We start from the raw sequence: 24,423 nt of genomic DNA, 5'->3' as shown, positions 1-24,423 counted from the left end.
TGTAGTGTCAAAATGAGGAGTCTGGGCGTCTTAAAGGCAATTATTTTGAAGGAGTGCCCTTGGAAAGCCATATGATTCCAACTCCAGCTCATATTGGATGGTGTGTGGCATTAGGGCTCCCCCAAAATCATTCTAATTATCATCACAGCTCAGTTCAAATTTTTGCTAAAAATAATACCCTTTATTTTACATGGACTTGTACCCAAAATGACTTATTTATAAAGATACAGAGTATTTTTTAAAAAAACTTAAAGTGAGAATAAAACAAAAGTTGGGCTATAAAATAGAGCCAGAATGAAACATACACTTTGAACTTACATTCTTACTAAGAGTGATACAAAAATCAGTTTCTAGAGCCAAAGTGGTGGTATGCATCCCAAAGCACCTTATTTGCCTATAGGGGTGGGGTGGGTGTCACTTAAAAGGTCCTGAAAACTCTAGACCAAGAGAAAATACTACCTTTTGGTACTGGCAAGTTACTGGTAACTTTGAAATTATTTTCTGTCCATTTATATTGACTTTTAATATAAAGTAATATGCATTTGATTAAGCAAGAAACCCAAACTATCAAAACACATCTCCCTCCCGACCCGCAGCTCATGAGGAAATGCCTTCTCAGTTTTATATTCTTCCAGAATATTTCCATTTCCATGTATGTACAAGCAGGTGTCCAAAGTGCCTTGAACGTAGCTGGCGCTCATCTTTTTGACGACTGAAGCTTATTCTGAGAAGTTTGGAAATCCCCCTTTGACGTGTGTATAAAGACCATGTTTCCGTAAGTGCGGCCTAAGCACGACCTCAAGCGGGGCAAGGTTGGCCCAGCCCCCAGTTCCGAAGGGGCCCACGCCCCCCGGGAGCCGGCTGAGTTAAACCTCCCGCCTCGCCTGGGAAAGTCTATCCGCCGCGCGACGAGCCTGGCCCCGCCCCTTGCCGGAACTGGCTGAGCCCCCAGAGGAAGCGGCGCCGAACGTGCTTCCGGTCGTGGGAGCGGGCAAGGTCAATGTGACCCCGGAACCAAAACCTCACACCCTCCGGAAGTGGTTATCAGGGGCTGAGGCGACAAGAGCTGACCAGTGGGGGAGTTGTGTGATGGCGAGGCAGAGGTCGCGCGGTGTGAGCCGCCAGGGTAGCCGTGGGAGTGCCAGGCTCTGCGGGGCTCAGGCCGCTGTCATCCTCGTAGTCTTCTGCCTTCCCGCGAAGGCGGACGCTGCACGCCTTCCGCCGACGGTGCGCCCTTAGGCTTGTTTTCAGTCCGGGGGCTGACTGCGTTTGGCCTAGCCATCAAGTAAGCCTATTTGAATTGAAACCTTAAATTCGATTTAGCGGATTTTGATAATGGGGTCGGGTCCGATATCGCCAACTGATTTTGTTATAGCTGCAGCTCCGAGGTTTGGATGAAAATGTATTTAAAGCACATGTACATTAGGCCAGAAATTATATCCTTAGCTATTCAAGCTAATCGAAAATCAGCATGTCAGCCTGATGTGCCAGGTGACGTGATTTTTCCAGTTTGAAGAGGTAGGTAAACCAATGGTTGAAGACCACGGAGTTACAGGGACATCTAGCAAAGTTCTGCTCTCCTTACATGGGAGGACTTTCATTAACCCTACGCAGGTATCAGCCACTAAAGAGATCAGTGGCAGTGTGGGCCTCTGTGCCTGCAGGACAGACTGATCAAAGCTTGACAGCTTCAACAGCGTGGACTCTGTATCTCAGAGGTGGCCCTTTTCACGGAAATATAAAGTCAAAACGTAAGGTTTGCACTTGGTCTCATCAAACAAGCCAAGTGGTCACTATAGGTCTGCGCCCTTCATTTGTAACATGAAAGTATGGCTTTTCACCAATCACCTGGCTTCCTTGGCAATATTAACACCCACATCAAAGCATCTGCCAGCTATTAGTTGCAGATACCTGAATGAGCAAGCTGGAAAGAGGCAGCTCCAGCTGTCTTTCCCAGGCCAGGTGGGATGGCATTGTATCTGGACTATCTTCTATATAAAATGGTTGAGGACTTTCACAGTCAGCATGGCCATCTACATCTCCATACAGGATTGGGGAGTATTATACCACTCAACCCCATCCTGTTTATGGATAGTGATGCTACACGGTGCTACTAATGAATTTCTAGGTAAGATACTGGCTATTAACGGACTAGTTTTCGTGTATGGTCTACTAAATCCCGCCTGTCCTTTGGGTTTTCTGCATCCTTCTCTTGCTTTCTCATTCCCATTTTCTTTGTAATGCCTCCCACTGTAACCCCATCCCTAACTACATTCTCTCACTTTCCTTGCTCAACTTTTCTAAATTGGTTAGCGTGTTTGCTCTGACCTCTGCTTGGATCATTTTGCCTTGACTTAATCAGACCAACGGGATTAATTTTTGGCTCCCATAATCGTGCACAAAGTCAAAAATTTCATTTAGTAAATGCTTCCATTTTACTTAATCCACACAGTTCTCAATTTTAAAGATGAGAAAATTGGACAAGTTTAAGCCACACACAACTGTTCAGGTTTAGATGAAAAGCTCAAACCCCATCTGAATCTTAAGATACTTTATACATTTTTGTATCTTCAGTGTATAAGTACAATTAGACATTAAATTCTTAATATAAACTACAACCCATTTCAGATCCATGACCTCAGCTTCTGTATTATAGGTCCTCCAAAAGACACTAAGGGACAACCAGTTTTACCTTTCTCCATTAGGACATTACCAAAGATCAAATTCAGATGATCCAGCTGTTTGTCCAACTGAGTAAAGCCTTCCTGGCACCTTTTTAAACAAATCAGCTAAGTTTGCTCTCATTTCCTTATACTTGAGGGTCTGCAAAATCCTCTAAAGGTTGTCACAAATTCGTCCCATAGAAAGTCATGGTTCTCAACTCACATATCACCCCACATAGGACTAAGGAAAAAATGCTCTGCCAAAAGAAACCTGTTATTTTCAAGTGTCATCCTATTTTTTTGGCCAGGGTCCTAGGCAGCAACTTTTATTTTGGGCCAAAGAAAATTTCTTAAATTTTGGAAAGAACTAGAAAAATTGTAGTAAATTATAATTTACCCTGAGATCTGAAGGTCCTATCTGCACACAATTGTTATGGTTTTGTAGGAGATACAAACCCTAGAAAACCCGACTCCAGCTTCTGGTTTTTCGGTTTTTCCAAATTCTCTGCTAGATTCATTTCAGACTAGACTCTAGCATTTCATGATGTAGTTCTTTGCACATTAATGCACAGGGATACATAAATCCTGACAAATGCTTTTCCAAACCACTTTTTGTGTAAAAGCTCTGGTGTGTTTAACATTCAGACTACTGGGCTCCCATCTCAACATTCTGGTTACAACTAGAATGGTATGTATGGTAAACGATAAGGGAGTCGAGGAAAACCTTAGGTTCAGGAATTACATCCTTCACAACTGCTTCAGTCCTATCCTCTGTCCACTCTTGAGAATGTGCCCTATCAAAACTGAGTCTTCCATTTCGGGGTGCCTGACTGGCTCAGTTGGTACAGCAAGTAACTCTTAATCTCAGTGAGTTTAAGTCCCATGTTGGGTGTAGAGCTTACTTGAAAAACAAAACATAACCACCCTGAGTCTTCCCCATTTGAGCCACATACTACAATTAAGGGTGTATTCTCCCACTCGCTGTAAATTCAGAACATACAGTGCAAACCAGCCTTTCAACTCTAAGATACATACATGTGCTATCAACAGGTATCATTCTCACTTTATAAATGAAAATGTTCAAGTTAGGTATTGGGCCAAGTCCTCTTAGTGCTGGTGCTCTTTCACACTTTCCTGAGGGGAGAACTCGGCAGAGGAGCTCAGGCCCTCATAACCTTACTCCTGGAATCTGTTGGGTGGGTTTCTGATGTACACGTAGGGATGCTAAAGAATTTACACCCAGACCAGAAGAGAAAAGCACTTGTTTGCATTTAATGAACCTCCTCCCACGTGGCTTCAAGCTACTAGAACGCAGGCGCCCCCTACACCCTTAATCTTCTCCTCTGCTCTTCTACTGAAGAATTTAGCCTTCACGATGACAGGCTGTTTTGGGAGTTTTCCCTTTCCCAAAACTTTGTAGTAGCCCTAGAGGAATAGGAAAAAAAATAAAAGAGTTTATAATACACAAAATAGCAGGTACCAACTCCCTGGTGTGAAGAAAGATGCCTTCCAATCTATGCCATCTCGGAGCTGGGAGGGCATGTTTCTGATCTGGGCACTACCGGGGGCACTGACTGCCCTCGCCAGTGAATCAAGACCAGCAGATTCTCTCTGAGGACTCTAGCACACCAGGACAAGAGATGTGTCAGGATGTGACTCTAGCCTCAAGCAAAGAACACCCCCCCTCATTCAATTACCACCCGATAAGCAGAAAAGACAGAGCACATTCCCAGCCATGCTCCAAGAAGTCCTGACCATCAAAACTGCTCAAGGAGTGTTAAGTAGGCTGGGAAAAGGGGTTTAAAACTTAACCAAAAAGCCCCTTCAGGGTTTAGACTACCTCCATACCCATGGAAGGTAAAACTGATAAAGGGACTAGAACTCTAAAAGACATACAAAAATGCTTTGTCGTCACTGTTCTGGGGTGTGCGGAAATCTCTTCAGATAATGTAGATTCATAAATAACAAACATACCAGGATTTTATTCTCTAAGGGACATAAAGGGCCAAGAGCTGTGCCTCACATAAGCAGGGCTGTGTAAGAGCAACTAGAGCCAGCTGAGCTAAGATACTGCCAAAAGCTTAGGCCAGAAATGCAAACCTGTACAAATGAGGGCAGGAACAGTGGGAATGAGATTACTGATTGGAAAAGAAAACATTCAAGAAATAACAAAGTAACTGAATGAATGAGGGACTGGAAAGATCATTCTTCAAATGTTTTCCTTGAATCACAACTGGACTACAGAGTTCAATTTTGGTGAGTTTTACCTGTGGAAATTTTACCAAAAGATGGAATAGTCTACTAGGTAACTGGGTACAGATTTCAGGTAGGAGATCAAATAGATTAGGTTATCCAGAATTTTGAGAGGCAAGGACCATATAAAGTCAACGAATATTTTTTCACTCACCGATCGCACCACATCAATGATAGGAGCAGCTCCAGTCTTGTTTTTGGCAGCGTTTACCCGTGTCTGCTCACTGACTAAGGTCCACAGTTTATCAAGGTTGACAGTTGGGCAGAAGCTCTGGTTCCTCTTTAAGTGGTAATGTCTCATACCAACTTTTCCAAAGTAACCTGGGTGACTAGAAAGAGAAGGGCAATCATTTTCATAATCTGATTCCAATTAAGTGATGTTTATCATCTTCATAGTTCATCTCTTCCAATTATAGCATATAGTGACATAGCAGGTACTCCATGCATTGCTGAACTAAAACAAATCTTCAAAAAAAAAAAGCCACTGAAGATGTTCAGGAATAGGAGACTACCCTTATTTCATGGAACCAGGACAAGTCACTGAAAAAGAGGCAATGTCAAGACCAGAGGTCTTCCAGATCACTTGACAGAATTTTATGGAAATTCTACACGCTCTCTAATATACAGATTTTCTAAGCAAATTTGGGGGCATAAGTGAATCTAGCAGGTGCATAGTTAATCTGATGTCACTAACCTGGTGACTGACTATGCCACGAGGGTCACAGCCAGTGAATAAGGTCAGCAATTACTCTTCGAGGACTCTAGCACACTAAGGCAATAAGCTGATACCCAAGCGTGACTCTAGCCTCGATGACAAGTTCTCAGTTCGCATCAAATGTTAACTTGGTAAAACCCAGCAACACATGAGGTTTTTCAGTGGTAAGAGGCCTTCTTCCTACTGAAGGTGTCCTGAGCCAGCCCTCTGCCCCTAACTCCAAACTGTCAGTGCCAGTAACAAAGTACAGGCCAAGAAAACACTCACTATTTGTCGAAGTTGATCCTGTGGTGATGCATGCCACCAGCATTACCCCGGCCTCCTGGGTGCTTCCGGTGCTTGCCTGCAAGAATACAAGGCTACATGGCTAACGTAGCCTTCTCCAGCCCCTCAATTCTTCTCCTTTCCCCACACTTCTGCGTCTTATCTTGTTCCCAATCTAAAATACCACTTTAAGCATTGCTATCCCCTCAAGTTCCCAGGTGAAACATCTCTTTGCAATGTAACACTTTGCCCCAAATTTCATGCCAACTGATGTAAAATTCTCTTAAAGTGGAGTACTGTAGAGAATTCTAAGAGAAAAAAAGTCAACCGCTAACCGTCAAATTCAGTCCTACTGACCGCACAGAGAGAACCCACTTCTACCCTACCCACTTCCCGGCTAGGTAAGCACCCGGCGGGGAGACCGCAAAGCCGACCAGGATGGGATGCCGGCACTTACCGATGCGGCCGTGGCCGTGGCTCACGTGGCCCCGAAGTTTCCGGGTCTTTCTCAGTCTGGATGGCTGTATGGAAAAAGGTGCTTGGTGATAAGGCCAAAGGGAGGTGGGGCAGAGGGCGAACTTGACCGTCTGCGAAGGGTCTGTAGGCTCGGGGGGTCAAGGATCTGCTCTGGGTCACATTCAGCAAACGTGATGTTACGGACTGGCCCAAGGCCATGCGGCCTCATCAGGGCGGCACCGGAGCGCGCGGGCCCGCGTGTCTCAAGAGATCCGAACCCCAGGCAGAACACGCGGCCCCACCCTACGGGGCCCATACCGGCCACCCTGCCCCGAGGTCCGCCATGCGCGGCCTGGAAAACCGGGCCAAGATCGGGGGTAGGTGGTTGGGGTGCAACGCGAGTAGAACTCGCGGCCTGCACCAGCAAAGAAGCGGACGTACGAAAAGAACCACCTACCATGTCTGCAGCCAGACGGAAAAGGGAGGCTTTTGCGAAATCTCGCGAGTTACCGATCACGGGGGCGGAGCCAATGAGACTCACTTCCGGCAGAGAGGCCGGGCCTAGGGCGGGGTCTCTTGAGTCTCGCGGGTCTCGCGGGTTTCGCGGGTCTCGCGTGACTGCAAGACCGGCCCGCCCCCGGCCCCCCACTCTTGTTTCAGCTGGGTGTCCTTTCCCTCGCGGTGAATTCAGGTTGGCGGTGGCGGCGGGAATTCCTTTTCCGCGCAGTCCTTGTTCCCTCAGGCTCTGAGGCTGAGAGCTGTCGCGGAATCCGCGTCTAGGGGCGCTGTGTGGTGCACGCCGGCGCGGTGCTGTGTCCCGGAACCCGCCTAGGCCACCGTATCTCGGCTCCTCGCCAAACGCCCCAATTCTGAGCCGTGCCCCGCGCCTCGCGTTCTTTGTGGTGTGCTCGACGCTGGCGGTAGCGGTTGCTTGCTTGTCCTTTGGCCGCAACGAGGATTTGCGAGGCACTGTATGACCCTCAGTGTGCCCATCGGGTGTCTAGCTCCGTTTCCTTCGAAGTCCTTGCCTAGGAGTCTGCCACCCACCGGCACCTGCTCACCCACACTCCCGAGGGGCCGCTCGGTCTTCATTCCGCCTTTGCCCTTGGTTATCCTCCTGGGCATCCCCGGTCTGAACAATCCTTTCTGCTTCAGGGACCTGTATACCTGCTTGCTTTATGGTCCTTTTAATCCAGACTCTGTGAAGACTTCTTTCTAACCACCAAATTTTAATTTTCACTTGAACCTACCTGACATGGCCGTGACTTTCTCTCCCGGACCAAAGAACCCCTGCTCGACCTCGACCCTGTGAAACTTCTCAGACCCATTCAGTCGTTGTTGCTTACTTCCCCGCTTGTGCCCCACACAGTCTAGTACATAGCTCATACAATTGTCGACCACATTTGCCTACCCCACTCGACCAAATTCCTTAATGGTTCAGGATTATTTTCTTCTATCCACGCACTCCCAGTTTCTAGCATGTAGTACGTTTTCAACAAATTGAATGTACTTTCACCTCACTGAGTGGAAGAGCCATCTCTCACCCATTCTTTCAGTTACTCTGTGTGTATTTTTCCTGCCTCGTTCCTGTCAGCTAAAATACATTTTAGCTAAAATATCTCAAATTCTCCCTGCTTTCTACCTACCACCCTTGCTCTTTCCTTTACAGCCAAGCTCCCCAAAAGAGTAGTCTGAATTCTGCCCATTTGTTCATTTCCCGTTCATCATTTAATCCACTGCAGTCTAACACCAGTTTTACTCAAATCATCAATGAAACAAATACCACATTGAATCAACTCTTCCCATTCCTTTTACCACTTGTTCTCTCTTTTCTACTTTACCTCTCTCACTTCCTTATGGAAACTCTTGCATTCTTCCTATTTCTTTGGCCATTTCTCAGTCTTTTCAGGTTCTTCTAACTTTATTCGCCATTTAAGTGTTGATATTTTTCAGCCTCTGGTCCTTGCCTCTCAACTTTTCACAGTACACAATCTTCTTGGGTGAGCTTATTTTGGGTGGCTTCAATTCACATCTCTATTGCTTACCTCCACACTCACGTATTTACTTAATCTCTGATTATTATTCCTTGGTCATTCTACAGACAAACTTGGTAAACGTAGTCAAAGACTTCGATCTTCCTTGCTCACTGATACCTTCTCCTTTACACTATATCTTGGTGAGTGGCACCCTTGTCCCCCTAGATAGTGATGTCACGGAGACCTGAAAATTGTTCCCAAGCCTTTGTTTCCCCTAATACACTGTCACCATATCCTTTTGTTCTATATCTCAAATCTGCTTCCTCCTGTTAAGCACCTGTGCCACTGCCCTCATTAAGACCCTGATCATGTCTCTTATCAGGAGTTCAACAGCCTCCTGCGGTCACCCTGCCTGCATTCTAACCCTCCTCCAATCCCTTCATCCTTCACACGCCTGCCAGGTTAATCTTCCCAAAACATGGCTTTCATCCTTCCACTTCCTTAATCAAAAAGTTGGATAACTCTCTATTACCAACAGAATACAGCTACTTGCCTTTCTAAACCAACCTCAGCTTCTCCTCTTAACAGGAGCTTTCCACTGCAGCCAGACTTGATACATCGCTTCAGCCCTTTTGCCTGCACTGGTGCCATTTCTCATGCCTGTAGTGCTCATCTTCTTCCTGATCAGATATCCTGAATCTTCCTCAACCTTTAAGGCCCACCTTATATTCTGCTTCTTCCCAGAACACTGAAGTCCACAGTGATAATAGCCAAATACACCCTGCAGTTTACAAAATGTATCTGCCTGAGAGGTCAACACTACCAGCCCCATTTTGTGAATAAGAATGAGAGAATTGAGGCGCAGAAAGTTGAGTGACATGCCAGAGGCTGCAGAGCTGCCAAGATACAGCAGCTGGACCTACCTAGTCTTCAGTCTTCTCTTTCCAGATCTGCTTTTACCTCAGTGACCACTCCCTCTCTGACCTCACAGCATTATGGTCTTCATCAGTCCTTGAGTCCTTGATCACATACTGCCTGTGACCAGCAGAAAGAGGGGCCTTGAGAGTGGGAGCAAGGCCTAAGAAGAGATCACCCCCTATTTGAATCAAAGCTGGCCAGTAAGTGCACAAGAGTTGAACTGAGCTACCCTTGGGAACATGGTCTGTGAATGCAGGTAAGCTGGACAGAGCTTTGGGAATGAAAGGTAACCATCAGGTGTCCTGTAAGGAGGACCTAGAGCAAGGACCAAGACTCTGCAGCGGGTAGAAGGTAGGGGTCTGGGTCACAGGCACTACTTCTGCGCAGTTTTGCCAGGTTCCATGGGTATAGAGGAGCTACACCCTATCCCTCAGGCCATCCATCTGAATGGAAGTCCTCCCTGAATGGGCCAACACTCTGTGTTGGGTTCTGTGTTCACCTACCATTCTTCTCATTGGTGGTTTGATCTCCAGGGTAGAGGGCATGCCCTGGGTGATTGTCTGGCTCTGGTTTCTAGCAGGTTCCCTTTCATTCCCAAGGCAATCCTATAGTTTTAACATAAGGCTCATGTGCGGTTCGTCAGTGTATGTCAGTTTCCCTAGGTTGACTAGGTCTGAGAGAGCAAAGTTTGAGTTCTGTATCTGCAAAGTTGAGTGGCATTCCAGACATTAGGCATTTGGTGACCTGTCCTTCTGCACTCAGGCACACGGAGCATGACCCTGAGACATGACCTCTGAGAGGCCTGCTTCTCTGTGACATCTCTTCTGAAGTAGAGCATGGCCTTGTGACATCTCAGGCATTTGGGCTCCCCCAGACAGTCAGGGCCTGAGAAAATACCTGTGAAATGAGCAGAAGGGAGATGATGCCAGGCAGCAACCTGGAGAGACAGGTAAATGTGATCCTGACCTTTTTGGTACTCCAGACCTTTCTCCAACCTGAACACACCCCCACCCTGAAGAGGGCCCTGTGAGCCCTCTTTCTTCCTGTCCGCTCTGGGTTCCCGAGTTTCTCGGCAGTCCTTCAGATAGCAACCCCAGCATGGGTGGGTCCAGCCTTGTTTGCTTGCTCTCCATCTTTAGGTTTGGGCATTAGGAAATATTATCTTGCTTTCCTTTTTCAAGTAGAGGATTGCTAATTTAAGATGGGAAGAGCCAGGGTTTCTGTTCTTTTCGAGTGAGAATTCTAGAAATCCAAATTTATTTCAGAAAGGATTTTAAAAATTGCATGTAATAGAAAAGCCAGTGAAACATTAGAGAAAATGTTAAAAAATATAAGCATCTCGAATCATAATACTTTACAATGTTGTTTTTATGTCTGAACATTACCTTTCAGCTCTTGTCTGCTTGGAGGCCTAGCTGCCTAGAAAGCTGCTGACCGTAGCACACAAACCCTTTTGTATTCTGCTTTTCACTTAATAACGTGGCGTTTCTCTGTATCGCTACCTGGTCTTCGTGGTTGTTATTATTAACATCTTAAGACTAATTTATCTTCAGCAGGTACTGTAATTTACTAAGCCGTTTCCTCCTGTATTTTGTTCCTTTGTTGTTGTTGCTGTTCTTATTGTGTCCTTTGCTATTAGTGATGCAGTGAACATTTGTGTGTATGTGGTTTTTTTCTTCTATTGAATAAGTTGTCTAGGGTAAATTCCCAGGAGTGAGATTGCTGTATTATAAGGTATGAACATTTTTATGATTCATTTTATGCTGTTTTCCCCCCAAATGGATTGTAGCAATTTATACACCAGCAGCATGTGTGGTTACCACTTTCAACTACACCAGCCTCGGTTTTTTTTGTTGCTGTTGTTTTTTGTTTTGTTTTTGTCATGGTTGTTTTTTGCCTCCATCAGTAGTTGTTGATATATGACAATATGGCATTTAGAGGAAAATCCATAGGACCATAGGGTTGTCTTCGGCACAAAGTAAAAATAATCTAATTTCCAGGAGTCTTTCCATACTGTATGAATAGATTTTTTAAAAATATCATGGTACTACATGGAAAATACATTCCTAGAAGTTTTATTGGAAGCTAGGGTGGAAAACCTCGCTGCCATTAAACTCAGACTAGCAAAATGTGGAGAGAGGAATTCTAGGATCTTGGAGGGCAGTTTATCCAATAGTGCAACAAGGAAGGGCTTAAATACTTGGGTTTTCATACAATTTCAGATGATAAAATTAGCAGAAAGAACACATAAGTTTGGGTTCCTTTCCCAGCTAGCCAAATGATATTGAACAAACATCATATTCTTTTTGGATCTTAGTTTTCTTGTTTGTATAATGAAAAACGCTGAGATTCATTCTTTCATTTTAGAAATATTTATTGAATGCATGCTACGTTCAGACACTATATATGCGTGCCAGGCAGTGAGGGGCAGGAACAAGGGTGAGCAAGAAGGACTAAGTCCTGTCCCGGGACTGTGTCCAAACAGACAGGAGACAGGTACTCAGGTGATATGTCACATTCAACACCGGCCAGCTTGAGTGGATGTTCTCTCATTACTAGTGTGTGTGTCTGCATATTTTTGCCTGAAAGCAGTACTGCTTTGATGATCATTTGTTCTGTCTTACCCATGCCAACAGTCTGTGGAAATTCGTACTCCCAGTGTGGTATGGAATGATTTGCTCTGCCCTTCCTTGGCCAGGTTCTAGAAACCCTCGGATCAGGCTGTGGGGTGTTAAAAAGAAAGTGATTTGTGAGCAAGGTAATGTTATACGTGAGGTTTTCTGTCCTTTCAGACTTTCACGTGATGTTTCATTTGGTTCACATTTCTTGGGGACTTATAGCAGAGGTCACAGGCTGATGACTGGTACATTTTATTTGACTCATGCTGTTTTCTCATGTTTTAAAAATGTAATTAGTACCAGCGTTTCAGAGTTTAAGTAAAAATTTGGACTTCTGGCATTTTGGAAAACTAAGGCTTGGCAACACTGGACCCACATTCTTTTCGGTGGAGCACTTCACCATACACTGGGCCCCCGTAGGCATTTGAACTTGCTACCCCTGGCTTAAGTACGTTCTGCCATCCTCTATCCCCTTCCCCACTTCCAAGGACATAGGAAGGAAAGGGAGGAGCTAAGGGGTAATGAAAAGCAGCCAGAGGAAGGGGATAGAAGAGAGTTCTTTGATCCTCCCCCTCCACCTTATCCTCAAATTGGAGACTCCGTTGCTTGGCTGTGCCTTTAATTTAACCTTTACCCTCATAGAGTTACTAGTTGCTATTCTAAGACAGAAATGAAATATTTCTTTATATACTCATCCTGAGTAGTGCCCACTGGTGTTGGAAAGCCATGCCACCTCCTTGAATCCCCAGAGTTGTTATTTAAAAAGTGCCGTCTGTAGACGGATGATGGGGGGGGGATGGGGGTGGTCCCTGAGACTCTTTCACAAGTGTCCACAGGGTCATAAGTATCCACAGCATCACAAGTGTCCGCAGGGTCAAAACCATTTTCATAGTAATTCTAAGATGTTATCTGCCCTTTCCGCCGGGTCGGCATTCGCCCTGGTGGTGGCAAAGCAAAAACCAAAGATGGCGTGAAAAAGCCAAAGACGCCGGTGCAAGTCATTGTATTCTTCACTGCCAGGCATTTGCAGAAAAATAGAAAGGAAGGGAAGAGAAGGGAAAAGCCTGTCTCACTTAGGAGTGTCCCTGACGAAGCAGTAAATATTTTACTACACTTCAGTCCTTGAATACACACGTTTTTAATCTTCTCTGTGAAGGAACTGGAAGAATGCAGAAAGCACTTCTACTTATCAAAGTGAGGGCCTGCGCTTGTGCTGTAGTGTGAGTTGCAAGCTGAACTAGACTGTTTTCGTTTGTTTGTTTTCTTTTTTCCTTTTTTTTTTTTTGGTAAGACACCAGTTTTACTTGAACAACAGACAGACTGCGATTATTCAGCCTTGGGAATTCGGCAGGTATTTTCTCAAAAATGAAGTGAGCCTGTCATTTCAAGGAAGAAACCTGAAAGTATTTGTTACCAATGATAAAATTAGTGTTTCTAGCAAACACTTAGAATTCTGGTAAAGGTATAGCTGAGTCTGACATCTTGCTCATGAAGCATTTTCCAATGAGACTCAAGGTGATGTGAAAGAGTGTGATGTTTTGTTATTGTCCAATGAAACGTCAATGTTTGGAGCACCTGCATAAGTCGTTGAACCAGTATTTTCCAAATGGCACGTGCTTGGTGTTATGTAATGATGCCTGGGTGAAAGAGCAGTTCACAGTGCAAGATAGGCCAGTGGATTTTAATGTAACAGGGTGAAAAATGTTCACTGATGTAGTTTCAGATTCCACATTACGACCGACCTTTGAGAAACTACCACTTGTAGAATCAAAGAATGTCCACAATTACCTGATAAGGCGATTAAAAATAGTCTTATCTTTTCTAACTGTACAGCCCCGTGAGGCTGGATTTTCTTCTTACATTGTAAACAAAACAACATAGAGCGGATTGACTACAAAAGCAGGTATGGGATTCCAGTTGTCTCCTATTAAGACAGACATTAATGAGGTTTGCAAAAGGGAAAAATGATGTCACTTTTCTTACCAAATTTATTTTTTTGAAAATAGTTAATTTTTTCCTAAAAAGTGTATTATTCAGGTTGACATTTAATAGGTTTATTGTTTTTGAATGAATTAATAGTTTTAAATTATCTCAGTTTTCATTTATAAAATGGTAAATCGTAGTAGATAGAACCCACATAAATAAAATCTCTCGGGGGTCCTGAATAATTAAAAAATGTAAAGGGGTTTGAGACCAAAGAGTTTGATATTTTCAAAGTCTAATGAAATAAACTCAGCCACACTTTAACCTTCTTCCTTATTTTTTGGTAAGATTTTATTTATTTACTTGTTAGAGAGAGAGCGCACAGGTTGGGGGAGTCGCAGGCAGAGGGAGAGGCAGGTTCCCTGCTGAGCAAGGAGCCTGACGAGGAACTTGATCCCAGGACCCTGAGCCATAGGCAGACGCTTAACAGACCAAGCCACCCAGGCATCCCCACACTTTAACCTTCTAAGACAGACTGCTCTTACCTCCACAAGTCTACCATGCTGCCCGCTGGGAAATAAGTGCTCTTAGAGCCCCAGACTGATCCGTTATTTTATTTAGTGACATTTTGGTGGGCCCCCAAGCAGCCTGGCCTCTCCCGGCCCTGTCATTCTCTGTCTTGAATTGGTTTGGCTCTCAAAGACTATGGACTGAAATGAAGGTTCTCTCAAATCTGCATAAATACAGAGCTCCAGATTTGAATTAAATGATTTTTGTTTTCTTTCTCAAGTACAAATATAAAACCAGGTACACTTCTTTTGCTCTTATACAAGTATAAAACTGAATACAGTTTACAAGTTATAAAAAACCAAAACAAATTAAAAATACTGATTTCATTTGCAGATGACGTGTTGCTAAACTGCATTGCTAGTACGGCTTGAATGTGGTGTTCCCCGTGTTCCCAGATTTGACCAACTGCCACTGCCATGATGATGACTGAATTTCCCCACCTCCTTCCTCTGTTCCAAGTACCGTGAAGCAGTCATCGCCCTGTGCCACGCCGTTCTTGAGCCTCCACGTGGCAAGAATGCATCATTTACATATTAAGTCTGCCCCTTTCTCTCCTCGTTAGCCTGAGACAAAGTAATACAACATGGTGTGCATTAGCTCCTGAACTCTTAGCACTGCCTCTAAAAGCTCATGGTGGTGGATAAGAATATTGATACATTAGGGCGCTTGGGTGGCTAAGTCGTTAAGCGTCTGCCTTCGGCTCAGGTCATGATCCCAGCGTTCTGGGATCGAGCCCCACATCGGGCTCCCTGCTTGGCTGGAAGCCTGCTTCTCCCTCTCCCACTCCCCCTGCTTGTGTTCCCTCTCTCGCTGCCTCTCTCTCTGTCAAATAAATAAAATCTTTTAAAAAATATTGATACATTAAAAACTTCTTATCAGAATGAATACTAATGAAAAAAATACTGGAGGGAACTCATGAAAATATGTGTGTGGACCTCAGCTTGAGAAATATTTCAGTAGTAACGGGTGAAGTCTGATTTTGAATTTGAATTTGAACTTTGCTGTTTACCATCTGTCTTTGTACAATGACCCAGCCTCTCTGAGCCTCAGTTTCCCCAGCCTGTCCCTCATGGCTTTATTTGATTTGTAAAAGTATCATAATGCTTATCTCCAAGAGTAGTTGTGAGAACTGAGTCAAAGCATAGGAAGGACCTGGCATACACTTGACTCTTAATACATTCCTTCTCTTTTCCCCAATGAAACCTCGGCTCAAGCTTGCCCACTAATAAAGAGAAGCGCAGGTAGATGTGGGATACTTCTGAAGGCAAACAAACAGTGTAAGAAGCCTACCACCTAGCAGACTTCTGCTGGCTTTGCTTTCTGCAGCGGAGATGCTGGAGACTGTCTCTGGGCTCAAGGGAGAGTGCGAGGCTGAGGCCTGCAGGCTGCAGGGCACAAGTCTCCCGCTCTCTGAGTCCTCCAGGAGCATTCCCCACCCAAAAGAAATGAGTCACCGTGCTTTGTGCTTCACTTACAGGGAGTGGAGCTTGCTCGCTCTACACGCTGCTTCACACCTGAGGATATCATCGGAAGACCCCCGGTCCCGGGCACGGGCATGGGCACCGATATGGGCATGAGCTTTATGGGGCTGCCACTCATTGACCAGAAACATGGGAGTGGTCAGATGGAGGCCATGGTACAGACCTGCTCCGTGTGCCGACAGGACCTGGACGATGTGGGTGCCCGGTTCCTACCCTGCCAGCATTTGCTCTGTAAAGACTGCTTCCAGGGCTTGATCCAGGAGCTGAGGCAGGTGGCCAAGGTTCTCGGGACTGTCCCAGATGGTAAGTACAAAAGTATCACCAGTTCCCCTCCTTCCATATAACCGGTCTCTTCCTGTTTCATAGGAACTGAATTTCAGGTGTAGAAAGAATCAGAATTTAAATGCCCAAGGGATACTCATTGCCGAACACAACTCTTTGGGGAATCTGGGAGACAGAGCAATCCTCCTGATGCCTGCTATCTCTATTCTGTAAGCTGGGACTTTGCAAGTTTGGGATTTCTTTGAGTTGGTGGCAAACTGAGAAACCTGGAAAGGTGTTGATTCAAGGGTTGGCTGACTCCCCAGATGGAGAGGACACTGTCCTGAGTCACTAAACTTCCAAGGCGGAGGGAGAGCTACTGCCCCCCTAGGACTGGCCAGGAACTGACTTTGAACAGACGCGGGCTAGTGAACCATTCACCAATTAAGTCGCTGCCAGGGGGGAGGAGCTTGCGTCTTGCTCCTGAATATCAGGTTTCCTAGGGAACAATCTCATTGAGGACTGTGAGTCCTTGGAGATGTGAACCAGGTCCCTCCAGCTCAGCATTCTAGCACGGGCCTATAATAGAGATGCAGTCTCTGTTGGACGAACTTGGAGGTTGGAGGATGAGAAAGTCAGACAAGTTGAGAGCGTTTAGAAACATCTTCTCTGTTTGCTTTGTTGTCTGCAGTATTACTAAAGTGATTTGTAGCCCAAGGCGAGGTGCCTTGAGGCATTATAGCGGTGCAGCTGTCTTTATGAATTTGGGGCCCTCTGAACCTTTGGGCAAACTGTGTGACCTCCCTGCGCTCTTTTGTGAATCTGGAGCACAGAAAAGATGACCTAGTTTGATTTTTAAAATTAATATCTGATTTTTAAACTTAAATTTAGTCCTTCCTTAAACTTTTAATTTTAACTTATGTGTCTTCCTCTATTTATAAATGTAGCAAATTTTAACAATCACTTTTAAAGGGGTTTTTATTAATATTTGAACATATTTACAAATCTAGCTACTATTTGCTTTTATAAATTAAATGTATTTTATTTTCTTTTTCAGTATTTTGGTTGTCCATCAAATAAATATTCCTAGTTAAAGGAGACTTGGAAATCTAATAAGTTAAATTTATAAACATGGTGAATCTTAAATATGTCTTAAAAAGTTCCAGCATTGTTGGGTGAATATCCAGAATATATAAAGGCCTTCTGCAACTCAACAATAAAAAACAACCTAATTTAAAAACGGGCAAAGGACTTGAGTAGACATTTCTCCAGACAAGAGATACAAATGGCCAGTAAGCACACAAAAAGATACTCAACATCACTCATCTTTAGGGAAATACAAACCAAAACCACAACAAGACACCACCTCACACCCATTAGGATGGCTCCTACTACGAAGAAAGAACAGAAAATAACAAGTGTTGGTGAGGATGTGGAGAAATTGGAATCCTGTCCACTATTGGTGGGAATATGAAATGGTACAGCCTCTGTGGAAAACAGTATGGCCATTCCTCAAAAAATTTAAAAATAAAATCAACATATGATCTAGCAATTCCACTTCTGGATATATCCAGAGAGAATTAAGTAATTAAAAGCAGGGACTCAAGGAGATATTTGTACACCTGTGTTATAACCACATTATTCTCATGGCCAAAAGGTGGAAGCAATCCAAGTGTCCAACTGACAGATGAATGGACAAACAAAATGTGGTGTATACTTACAGTGGGATATTATTTAGCCTTAATAAAAAAGAAAATTCTGGCACATGCTACAACATGAATGAACCTTGAAAACACTATGCTAAATAAAATAAGCCAGTTACAAAAAGACAAATAGTCTATGATTCTATTTCCATGAGGTACCTAGAGTAGTCAAAATCATAGACAGGAAGTTGCCGGGTGGTCCCAGGGGCTGGGGGACGGCGAGGAGCAGGGAGGAATGGAGAGTTGTATGATGGTATAGTTTCAGTTTTGCCCACTTTTTAATTGGGGTTTTTTGTTGTTGTTGTTGAGTTGTAGGAGTTTTTAAAATATGTTACGGGTACTAGGCCCTTATCAGATATATGATTTATAAATATTTTCTCCTATTCCATGGGTTGTCTTTTTGTTCTATTAATAGTGTTCTTTAATGCACAGAAGTCTTTAATTTTGCTAAGTCCAATTTATCTATTTTTGCTTCCATCGCCTGTGCTTTTGGTGTCCTAACCATGAAATTATTGCCAAATCCATTGTCGTGAAGTTTTCCCCCTGTATTTTCTAAGAGTTTTATAGTTTAACTCTTGTGTTTAAGCGTTTGATCTCATTTAGGATTCTTAACACGAACTAATATGCATGTCTCAAGGCTTTGTATGGCTCTAAAGTCAGAAAACTAAGCCATACAAACGCCTATTATTAGAATCATAGTGTTCATTCACCAAGTTATTCTGAGTATATAATGGAGAATAAAACATAAGCTTCGGTGTCAATATGTCTGGGGATCTGAGTGTGAGTTCAAGTCTGCCTGCCACTTAGGAGTTGTGCAGCTTGGGCAAGCTGTGTCGCCTACAACATGGGGATGGTGATAGTAATAATTACCTTAGATGATTGTTAGGAAGATTAAATGATCACGTACATGTCTAACATTCTGTACTGCTCATAGGAGATAGTAAGAAGCTGAGAAACTTGAGAAAATACTGTTATTTAGAACTTTTGAAACTGAAGTGGAAAAAAAATCAGTCTGATGTGAATATGCTTGATTTGGAATAAGAGAGACAATTTCTTGAATATGTGGCATCTTACATTCTTTAGTATGTTCTATGACCTGGCCAGGCCATTATTACCTTCCATATTTGCATTTATGGGTAAAGAGTAGAATCAGCTTCCGTGACTACTTGGAGATTTTAGGACTCTGTGCTGTGTGGGTGCTCACTGAATGTTTTTGGAAGAACTGAAAGAATGGTACCCAAATGAGCTGTCTCATGGAAAGGAGCACTGTTGTCTATCTCTGGTTAGTCTAGTGAAAGACCCAATACCTGAACTGGATTTCTGGTCTGTAATTTGAGAAGCCATGCTTGGGATTCTGGTTCTTTGGAAAGAGCATTTAGGACTGCCACTTTGTCCAGCAGAGTAGGGGCACAGACTTGCTAAAATGCTTATCCTATTTCTGCCAGTCTGGGGTTTTCAAAAGTAAAATATGGGAGCAGCTAGAGAGGAGATGGGTAGAGGCTGAAGAATAAACAGGGTTCCATAGCATCAGTGCCTCCAGCCGGATGGGCCAATAGTGCATGGGGATAAGTCCACTTCTATGAATCTAGGCCTGCTGGTTGCTGGGCAGAGCTGAGCGTTGCTGTGTGCCTGGGCTCAGGGGTCGTGCAGCTGGTTTTCAACTCTGATCCCTCAGGGGGACCTCCCCAGGCCTGCACTTCTGCACTGGTGCCTGGCACTAGGGGAGGCACCTGATTTAACTGGACTGGGCCTTTCATCTCTACCAGCCCACAGCCCAACACAGAACCTGACAAGGATGGGGGCTTCAGTGAATATTTATTGAACAAACGATTGAATCAGTGAATCCGCAGAGATCTCCCATGGCTCTTACCTGGAAGGCAGACGGTTCCACTTGTGACGCTCCCCTGTCTGTTTCTCAGGTTGCAAGATCAAGCAGCTGCTGGTTGGCAGACACTGTACTTGGGGTACTTGTGCCTGTCTCATCTTTTTAAAACCTTGCAACAACCCTATAATTAGGTATTATTCCCATTTTGCAGATGAAAACCCTGGGTACTGTGAATATGTGAGGTCTAAGGTCTAAAACAACTGGTAATTGCCAGGTCAGGTCAAACCTGTCTTCAGCGTTTGTGATGAGCACTGTAAGCACTCTACTCAGGGGAAGATTTCACCTGGAATCACTGAACAGATGGGGAGGCTCCATGGAGAATCTTTGAGGAAGGAACCAGCACTGCAGCCCGAGTCCTCAGGTGCACATCTTTAATGCGGCCACAGCCTCACGGAGACTTTCCCCAGCAACCCTGTCCCACTAGGAAATGTGTCTGTATTAGGTCTCCACCTCTAAGGAGACCAGCTGGGCAAAGTTTTCCAAAGCTAGTGATGAGGACCAGCGTGAAGGCAGCAGTGTGCTGAGCACACATGTCTTAGCCACGCAGTGGGATGACTGGAGCTGCGGGCTCCGTGCAGAAAGGCTGGGTATGGGAAATGGGTGTACTCAGCCAATGAGAGCCAATATACGTGGGACTGTTTGCTTTTCAGCCTAACTGGAAATGGTCCCAGGTCCAACTCTATGGGAGAAGTTGGCCACTGAGTGGCCAAGTGATACTTTAAATAATATAGCAAGCTCTGCAGGGAGTGGACTGCCTGAAACTGACATTTACTACGTGCTGCAGTTGTCTTCAAAATTCTCAGGACTCCTATAGCTCTAGTTGTTGTTTTAGGGCAGAAGGGCAATTGATTAGATATTTCCTTCCCCATGTAAGTAAAAGGAACATTCTTTTTCCTTTTCAACTCTACTAAAAGACAAATCCTAGCTGAGAGACCTTGGTTCTGATATCAAAGTTTTAGAATCTACTTGTTTAGTATCTTACTTTTCCCATTATCGATGTGGGTGATGTGAGAGATGTGGGCAGAGCCCTGGTCTGGAAGTCACGGCCCCTGGAGCTCAGTCTGGACTCTGGCACTAACTGACTGGGCAATCCTCTGGCTTTCAGGGCTGGACTTGAAGAGCTCTAAGAACACCAAATAACCACCATGGCCTCATGCTTCCTGATGCTAATGATGGGTGACAGCATGTCTCTTGTAAACCATAGATGCTGAAAGGGGGAGCAATCTCTGTCCCTTAGTGGGCAGGCCTTGGGACTTTGGGAAGATCCAAAGAGAGGGAACTGATGCAAGATGCTACAACCTCAGAGTCAGAGAAAGAAATGATGATCTTAATGAGAGCTCAGCTGGAGGGGCTCTAATGGCCTGGGGTGAGGGTGGGAGGCGGGGGGTGGGGGTGAGATTTCAGCTATAGGAGCCTGGAAGGCAGGTGACTGCTATTGGCTCAGTCCAGGTGCTGAATGGTGTGTCCAACCATCGTGGGGTCTGTTGTGGGCAGTGACCCAAGTCTCCTAGGTGGAGGACAGGCAGCTGAGATGGACAGAGCTGGGTGTGCAGCAGGTGCAGAAGCTGGAGCTCCCGAGCCTATCAGCATGATGGCTTTTTAGTTCATGAACAGTTTCCTCACCTTAATTGGCTCTCTAGGGCCCTGGGAGTAGCACTGGCACCTCAGAACGGTACCTGTTACTGGGAGAGCAATTCCCCTGGTACTGGGAAGGAGGCAGGCCGCATGGGGGTGGCGGGGGTGGGGGGAGGAATGTGCTAGCTGCTGCCAGCACTGCTTGGAAGGATATAGCTAGAGTAGACTTGCTGAGCCTTCCCTCAGTTCAAGGTAGCTGTAATTGATGGACAGGGTCTTGGAGGGGCCCCCTGTCTACTGGAACTCTCTCATTCAAGGGGGCCAGTCCTGGTTGACTGCTGTGGAGGCTAGAGAACAGGAAAGACCCTTGGAGCTTATCTCTAATCCCATGCTGCATAAAGGGAGCATCAGGAGTCAAGAAAGCCTTAGAATCCTGCTGAATGCCATAGTTATTACAGAGCCTGAAAAAAAATTCAGCTCCTTTGCCTGCCAATCCAGGGCGTGCCTGGACTTGAGGGCCAGTAGGAGCTGCAGACCTAGAGTAGGCTGCTGCCCTTGGTTCTCCCACTGTCACTCTGTCCAGGCCCGGTTGGAATTGGGAACAGGGGCTTTGCATGGAGTATGTCAGTGCAGTCCTTGGATTGACTCTTGAGATTTGACGTGAAAGAAGTAGAGGTGCCAGTCTATCAGATGAGATGAGCCTCGATCCATCCTACCTGTACCTTCTGCATTCCGCTATGGGCTCTTTCTTGGCCCTTCATGAAAGCTGATTTCACAGTTGGGTGGTCCTACGAACATGAGCTCTGAAAGCTGTGGACCATCATCTCCTGCCTCAGCTCTCGTGTCAGGTTCTGACTTGGGCTAGGATGGGCCACCTGGCCCTGCCCCACACTCTCTGGATCCCCTTGCCTGACATCACTTCACCTCTTGAATCCTCTAGCTTCAACCCTGATCACTCTCTTCTGTTGTGGGCCTGCTGCTCTAGCTACCTAAGAGGCTCTTGATTGCTTACGGTTCAGAACAGACACTTAGTGTGGCCTTCAGGTCTCTTTCCGATCTGACTCCAAACTAACTTTAGAGCCTCACCTCTGTCACTCCCCTCCATGAACCAGCTTTACCGATCTTTCCCCTAGAGGCCTCACATTTTGACATCTGCAATCCTCTGTTCATGGTATTCCCTCCTCCTGGAATACCCTCTTCTTGTTCCTAATGTCCTACCCCAGACGGAAGGTTGGCTCAAGTGTGACCCGGTTATCAGAACTTGGGCATGCAGGGGTGGAGGTAGACTTGGGAATAAGCAGGATCCCCATTACCAAGATTGAACCCCAAAGGGCGAGGCTAGAAGAATTGAAATAGCCATTGCTTTAGGCTAGGGACCAGCAAACTTTGTCTGTAAAAAGCTAGATAGTAAATATTTTTGGCTCCGTGGGTCCTATAGGCCCTGTTACCACTATTCAGCTCTGCCACTGCAGCGCAGATAATTCGGGAATGGATGGGCATGACTGTGTTCCAGTAAAGCTTTATTTCCAAAAAGGAGCATGCTGTGGTTTTCTGACCCCTGGTTTAGGCTCTGCCTGGGGAAATGGGATGGATTTGAACTTGTGAGTGGCATCAAGTAGGACTATCTGTGTAGGAGCCAGGCAGGCCAGAATCTGGGAGGGACCTGCAGGTAGGAAATAGTGTTAGGATGAGGCCTATGGGGGAAAGGCAGGAGGACATGGACAGAGTTAATTTTGGCTGCAGTCTAAGATTGTTGGAAGGAGGGAAGTGGGAATTCTGGAAGGGAAATTCGGGGACATTTTGTGAAGGGTCATGACCAATTTAAGCTATTCTCTAGGCAGCGGAGAGACATCGGATACTTTCAGTCAGTGGAATACAATCAAATCTGTATTTTTGGAAAGTTATTCTGGCTTAGTGAGAAGAATGATTGGAAGAGACAAGACTGGATGCAGAAAGCCCTGCTGGGCGGTCACTGCAGTCGGCCTGGCCATTGCTTCCAGCTCACTGGTCCTTGAGCCAGTGCCGTCTGAATGCCTGAGAATCACTTGGGTAACTTGCCAAAAATATATAAATTCTTGGTCCCACACCCACACCCAAGAGATTTGGATTTGGTAGATTCAGGACTTGTAACAGACCCTCCAGATTTGTGAATCACTGGTCCAGCAAAGCAGGGTGAAGCCTGACCTAAAGAGGCTACTGATGTCAGAGAACATACAGCACACGTAAGATGGGGTTTGGGAACAGCGCTCTCCCTCCCTCTAACCTCTGGTCCTGACAGCCCCTCCACTGACTCCTTTTTCTTCACACACCACCACTCCCTCCCACAGCCTATTTTGGTCACACCCTATTGGTTCTCTTTGAAACGACTCTTCTGTCCCTTTCTTTCCATTGCTGCCCTTGTTTGGGACCCCGCTACTGCTAAACTGGACAAGACTTCCCCCTGACCCCCCCCCGCCCCCCCTCCCCGTCCCCAGTTCATCAAGATAATCACAAAGCCCAGCTCTGTCCCTCTCAGAGCCTTTGCTTTTAGGATAAAGGTCAAGCTCCTTAGCTTAGCATTCAGGGCCCTTCAGGAACTTACTGTCCTGACAGTTTTTCCAAGCATCTTCCCTGCCATTCCCCACCCACGCGTTTCCTGTGCTCTCTGCTTTTACAATTATCTTGTACTTGTAGCTTTGCCCCCTCCTAACGTCTTCCCTCAACTCGACCCTGCTTTTCCTTCCCTTTTCTCTCCCTGCTTGTGTTCGACTGTTATCTCCCCGGGGTGGGGGCGGGGAGGGTAGAGTTAGCTGCCAAGGGACACCTCCCAGGACCTTTGTGCATCATAACTGTGTGTCTTCCCCATCCGAAGTCCTAATCCTCCACTTGTGACGGACAATTGGTCACTATGGCAACTGGCTGTGACGTCACAGGATAAGGACTTCAGGTGAAGTGGCAGGAGCAGGTGAGTGTGTAGGAGATAGATTTTAATGTCTGTCGAAGGTCTCCCCCCCACACCCTCCTTCCGTGCCGGGGGCATGGAGGGCTATCTCGGGCTCCTGCTGATTTTTAAAATGATGCGGTGAGAGCGTGTGCCTGGCATCTGCGTGCTGCAGCAGTGTGGGGCTGACAGAGTGTGTCAACTTGAGCTCTGGGTGTGCAGGCACCGCTGCTGCGTGAGCC

General features: G+C 45.5%; 2 protein-coding genes and 2 non-coding genes across 5 annotated transcripts in view; 1 reads left to right on the top strand and 3 right to left on the bottom strand.

The window, feature by feature from the left end:
• Nucleotides 1–2,411: 2,411 nt before the first annotated feature.
• On the bottom strand, nt 2,412–7,476 carry RPL27A (ribosomal protein L27a). The gene is made up of 6 exons (XM_026486114.3): nt 7,399–7,476; nt 6,809–7,351; nt 6,353–6,416; nt 5,899–5,974; nt 5,071–5,245; nt 2,412–4,088 (listed from the first exon to the last, which is right to left on the bottom strand). The coding sequence occupies exons 1-6, from the start codon at nt 7,474–7,476 to the stop codon at nt 3,960–3,962; spliced, it is 1,065 nt and encodes a 354-aa protein (XP_026341899.2). The 3' UTR covers nt 2,412–3,959.
• LOC113245885 (small nucleolar RNA SNORA3/SNORA45 family) lies at nt 4,202–4,332 on the bottom strand. The gene has a single exon (XR_003312827.1). It is a non-coding gene; the product is annotated as a small nucleolar RNA SNORA3/SNORA45 family (small nucleolar RNA).
• On the bottom strand, nt 5,598–5,728 carry LOC113245886 (small nucleolar RNA SNORA3/SNORA45 family). Its single transcript, XR_003312828.1, has one exon. It is a non-coding gene; the product is annotated as a small nucleolar RNA SNORA3/SNORA45 family (small nucleolar RNA).
• TRIM66 (tripartite motif containing 66) overlaps nt 6,957–24,423 on the top strand; it is a 59,976-nt gene continuing 42,509 nt past the window's right edge. The window contains exons 1-3 of one of the 2 annotated variants that reach the window (XM_048217267.2): nt 6,957–7,042; nt 9,319–9,501; nt 15,834–16,140. In XM_048217267.2, the coding sequence (XP_048073224.1) occupies nt 9,496–9,501; nt 15,834–16,140 (313 nt within the window). In that variant the 5' untranslated portion in view covers nt 6,957–7,042; nt 9,319–9,495. Of the gene's footprint in view, nt 7,043–9,318; nt 9,502–15,833; nt 16,141–23,984; nt 24,206–24,423 lie in introns of those variants that run through there. The other variant, XM_044379452.3, reaches the window with a different exon arrangement.

This window comes from Ursus arctos, unplaced genomic scaffold, assembly GCF_023065955.2.
Source record: "Ursus arctos isolate Adak ecotype North America unplaced genomic scaffold, UrsArc2.0 scaffold_22, whole genome shotgun sequence".
NCBI classification, from domain to species: domain Eukaryota; kingdom Metazoa; phylum Chordata; class Mammalia; order Carnivora; family Ursidae; genus Ursus; species Ursus arctos.
This window is presented reverse-complemented; position numbering and strand designations above follow the sequence as displayed.

Excerpts from the sequence above, each read along its gene's own strand:
- RPL27A (XM_026486114.3), bottom strand. The coding sequence starts at position 7,476 with ATGCCCAGGAGGATAACCAAGGGCAAAGGCGGAATGAAGACCGAGCGG. Across the intron at positions 5,975-6,352 it reads CCACGGCCACGGCCGCATCG|GCAAGCACCGGAAGCACCCA; the intron begins GTAAGTGCCGGC and ends GTATTCTTGCAG. Across the intron at positions 4,089-5,070 it reads TCATTGATGTGGTGCGATCG|GGCTACTACAAAGTTTTGGG; the intron begins GTGAGTGAAAAA and ends CTATTCCTCTAG.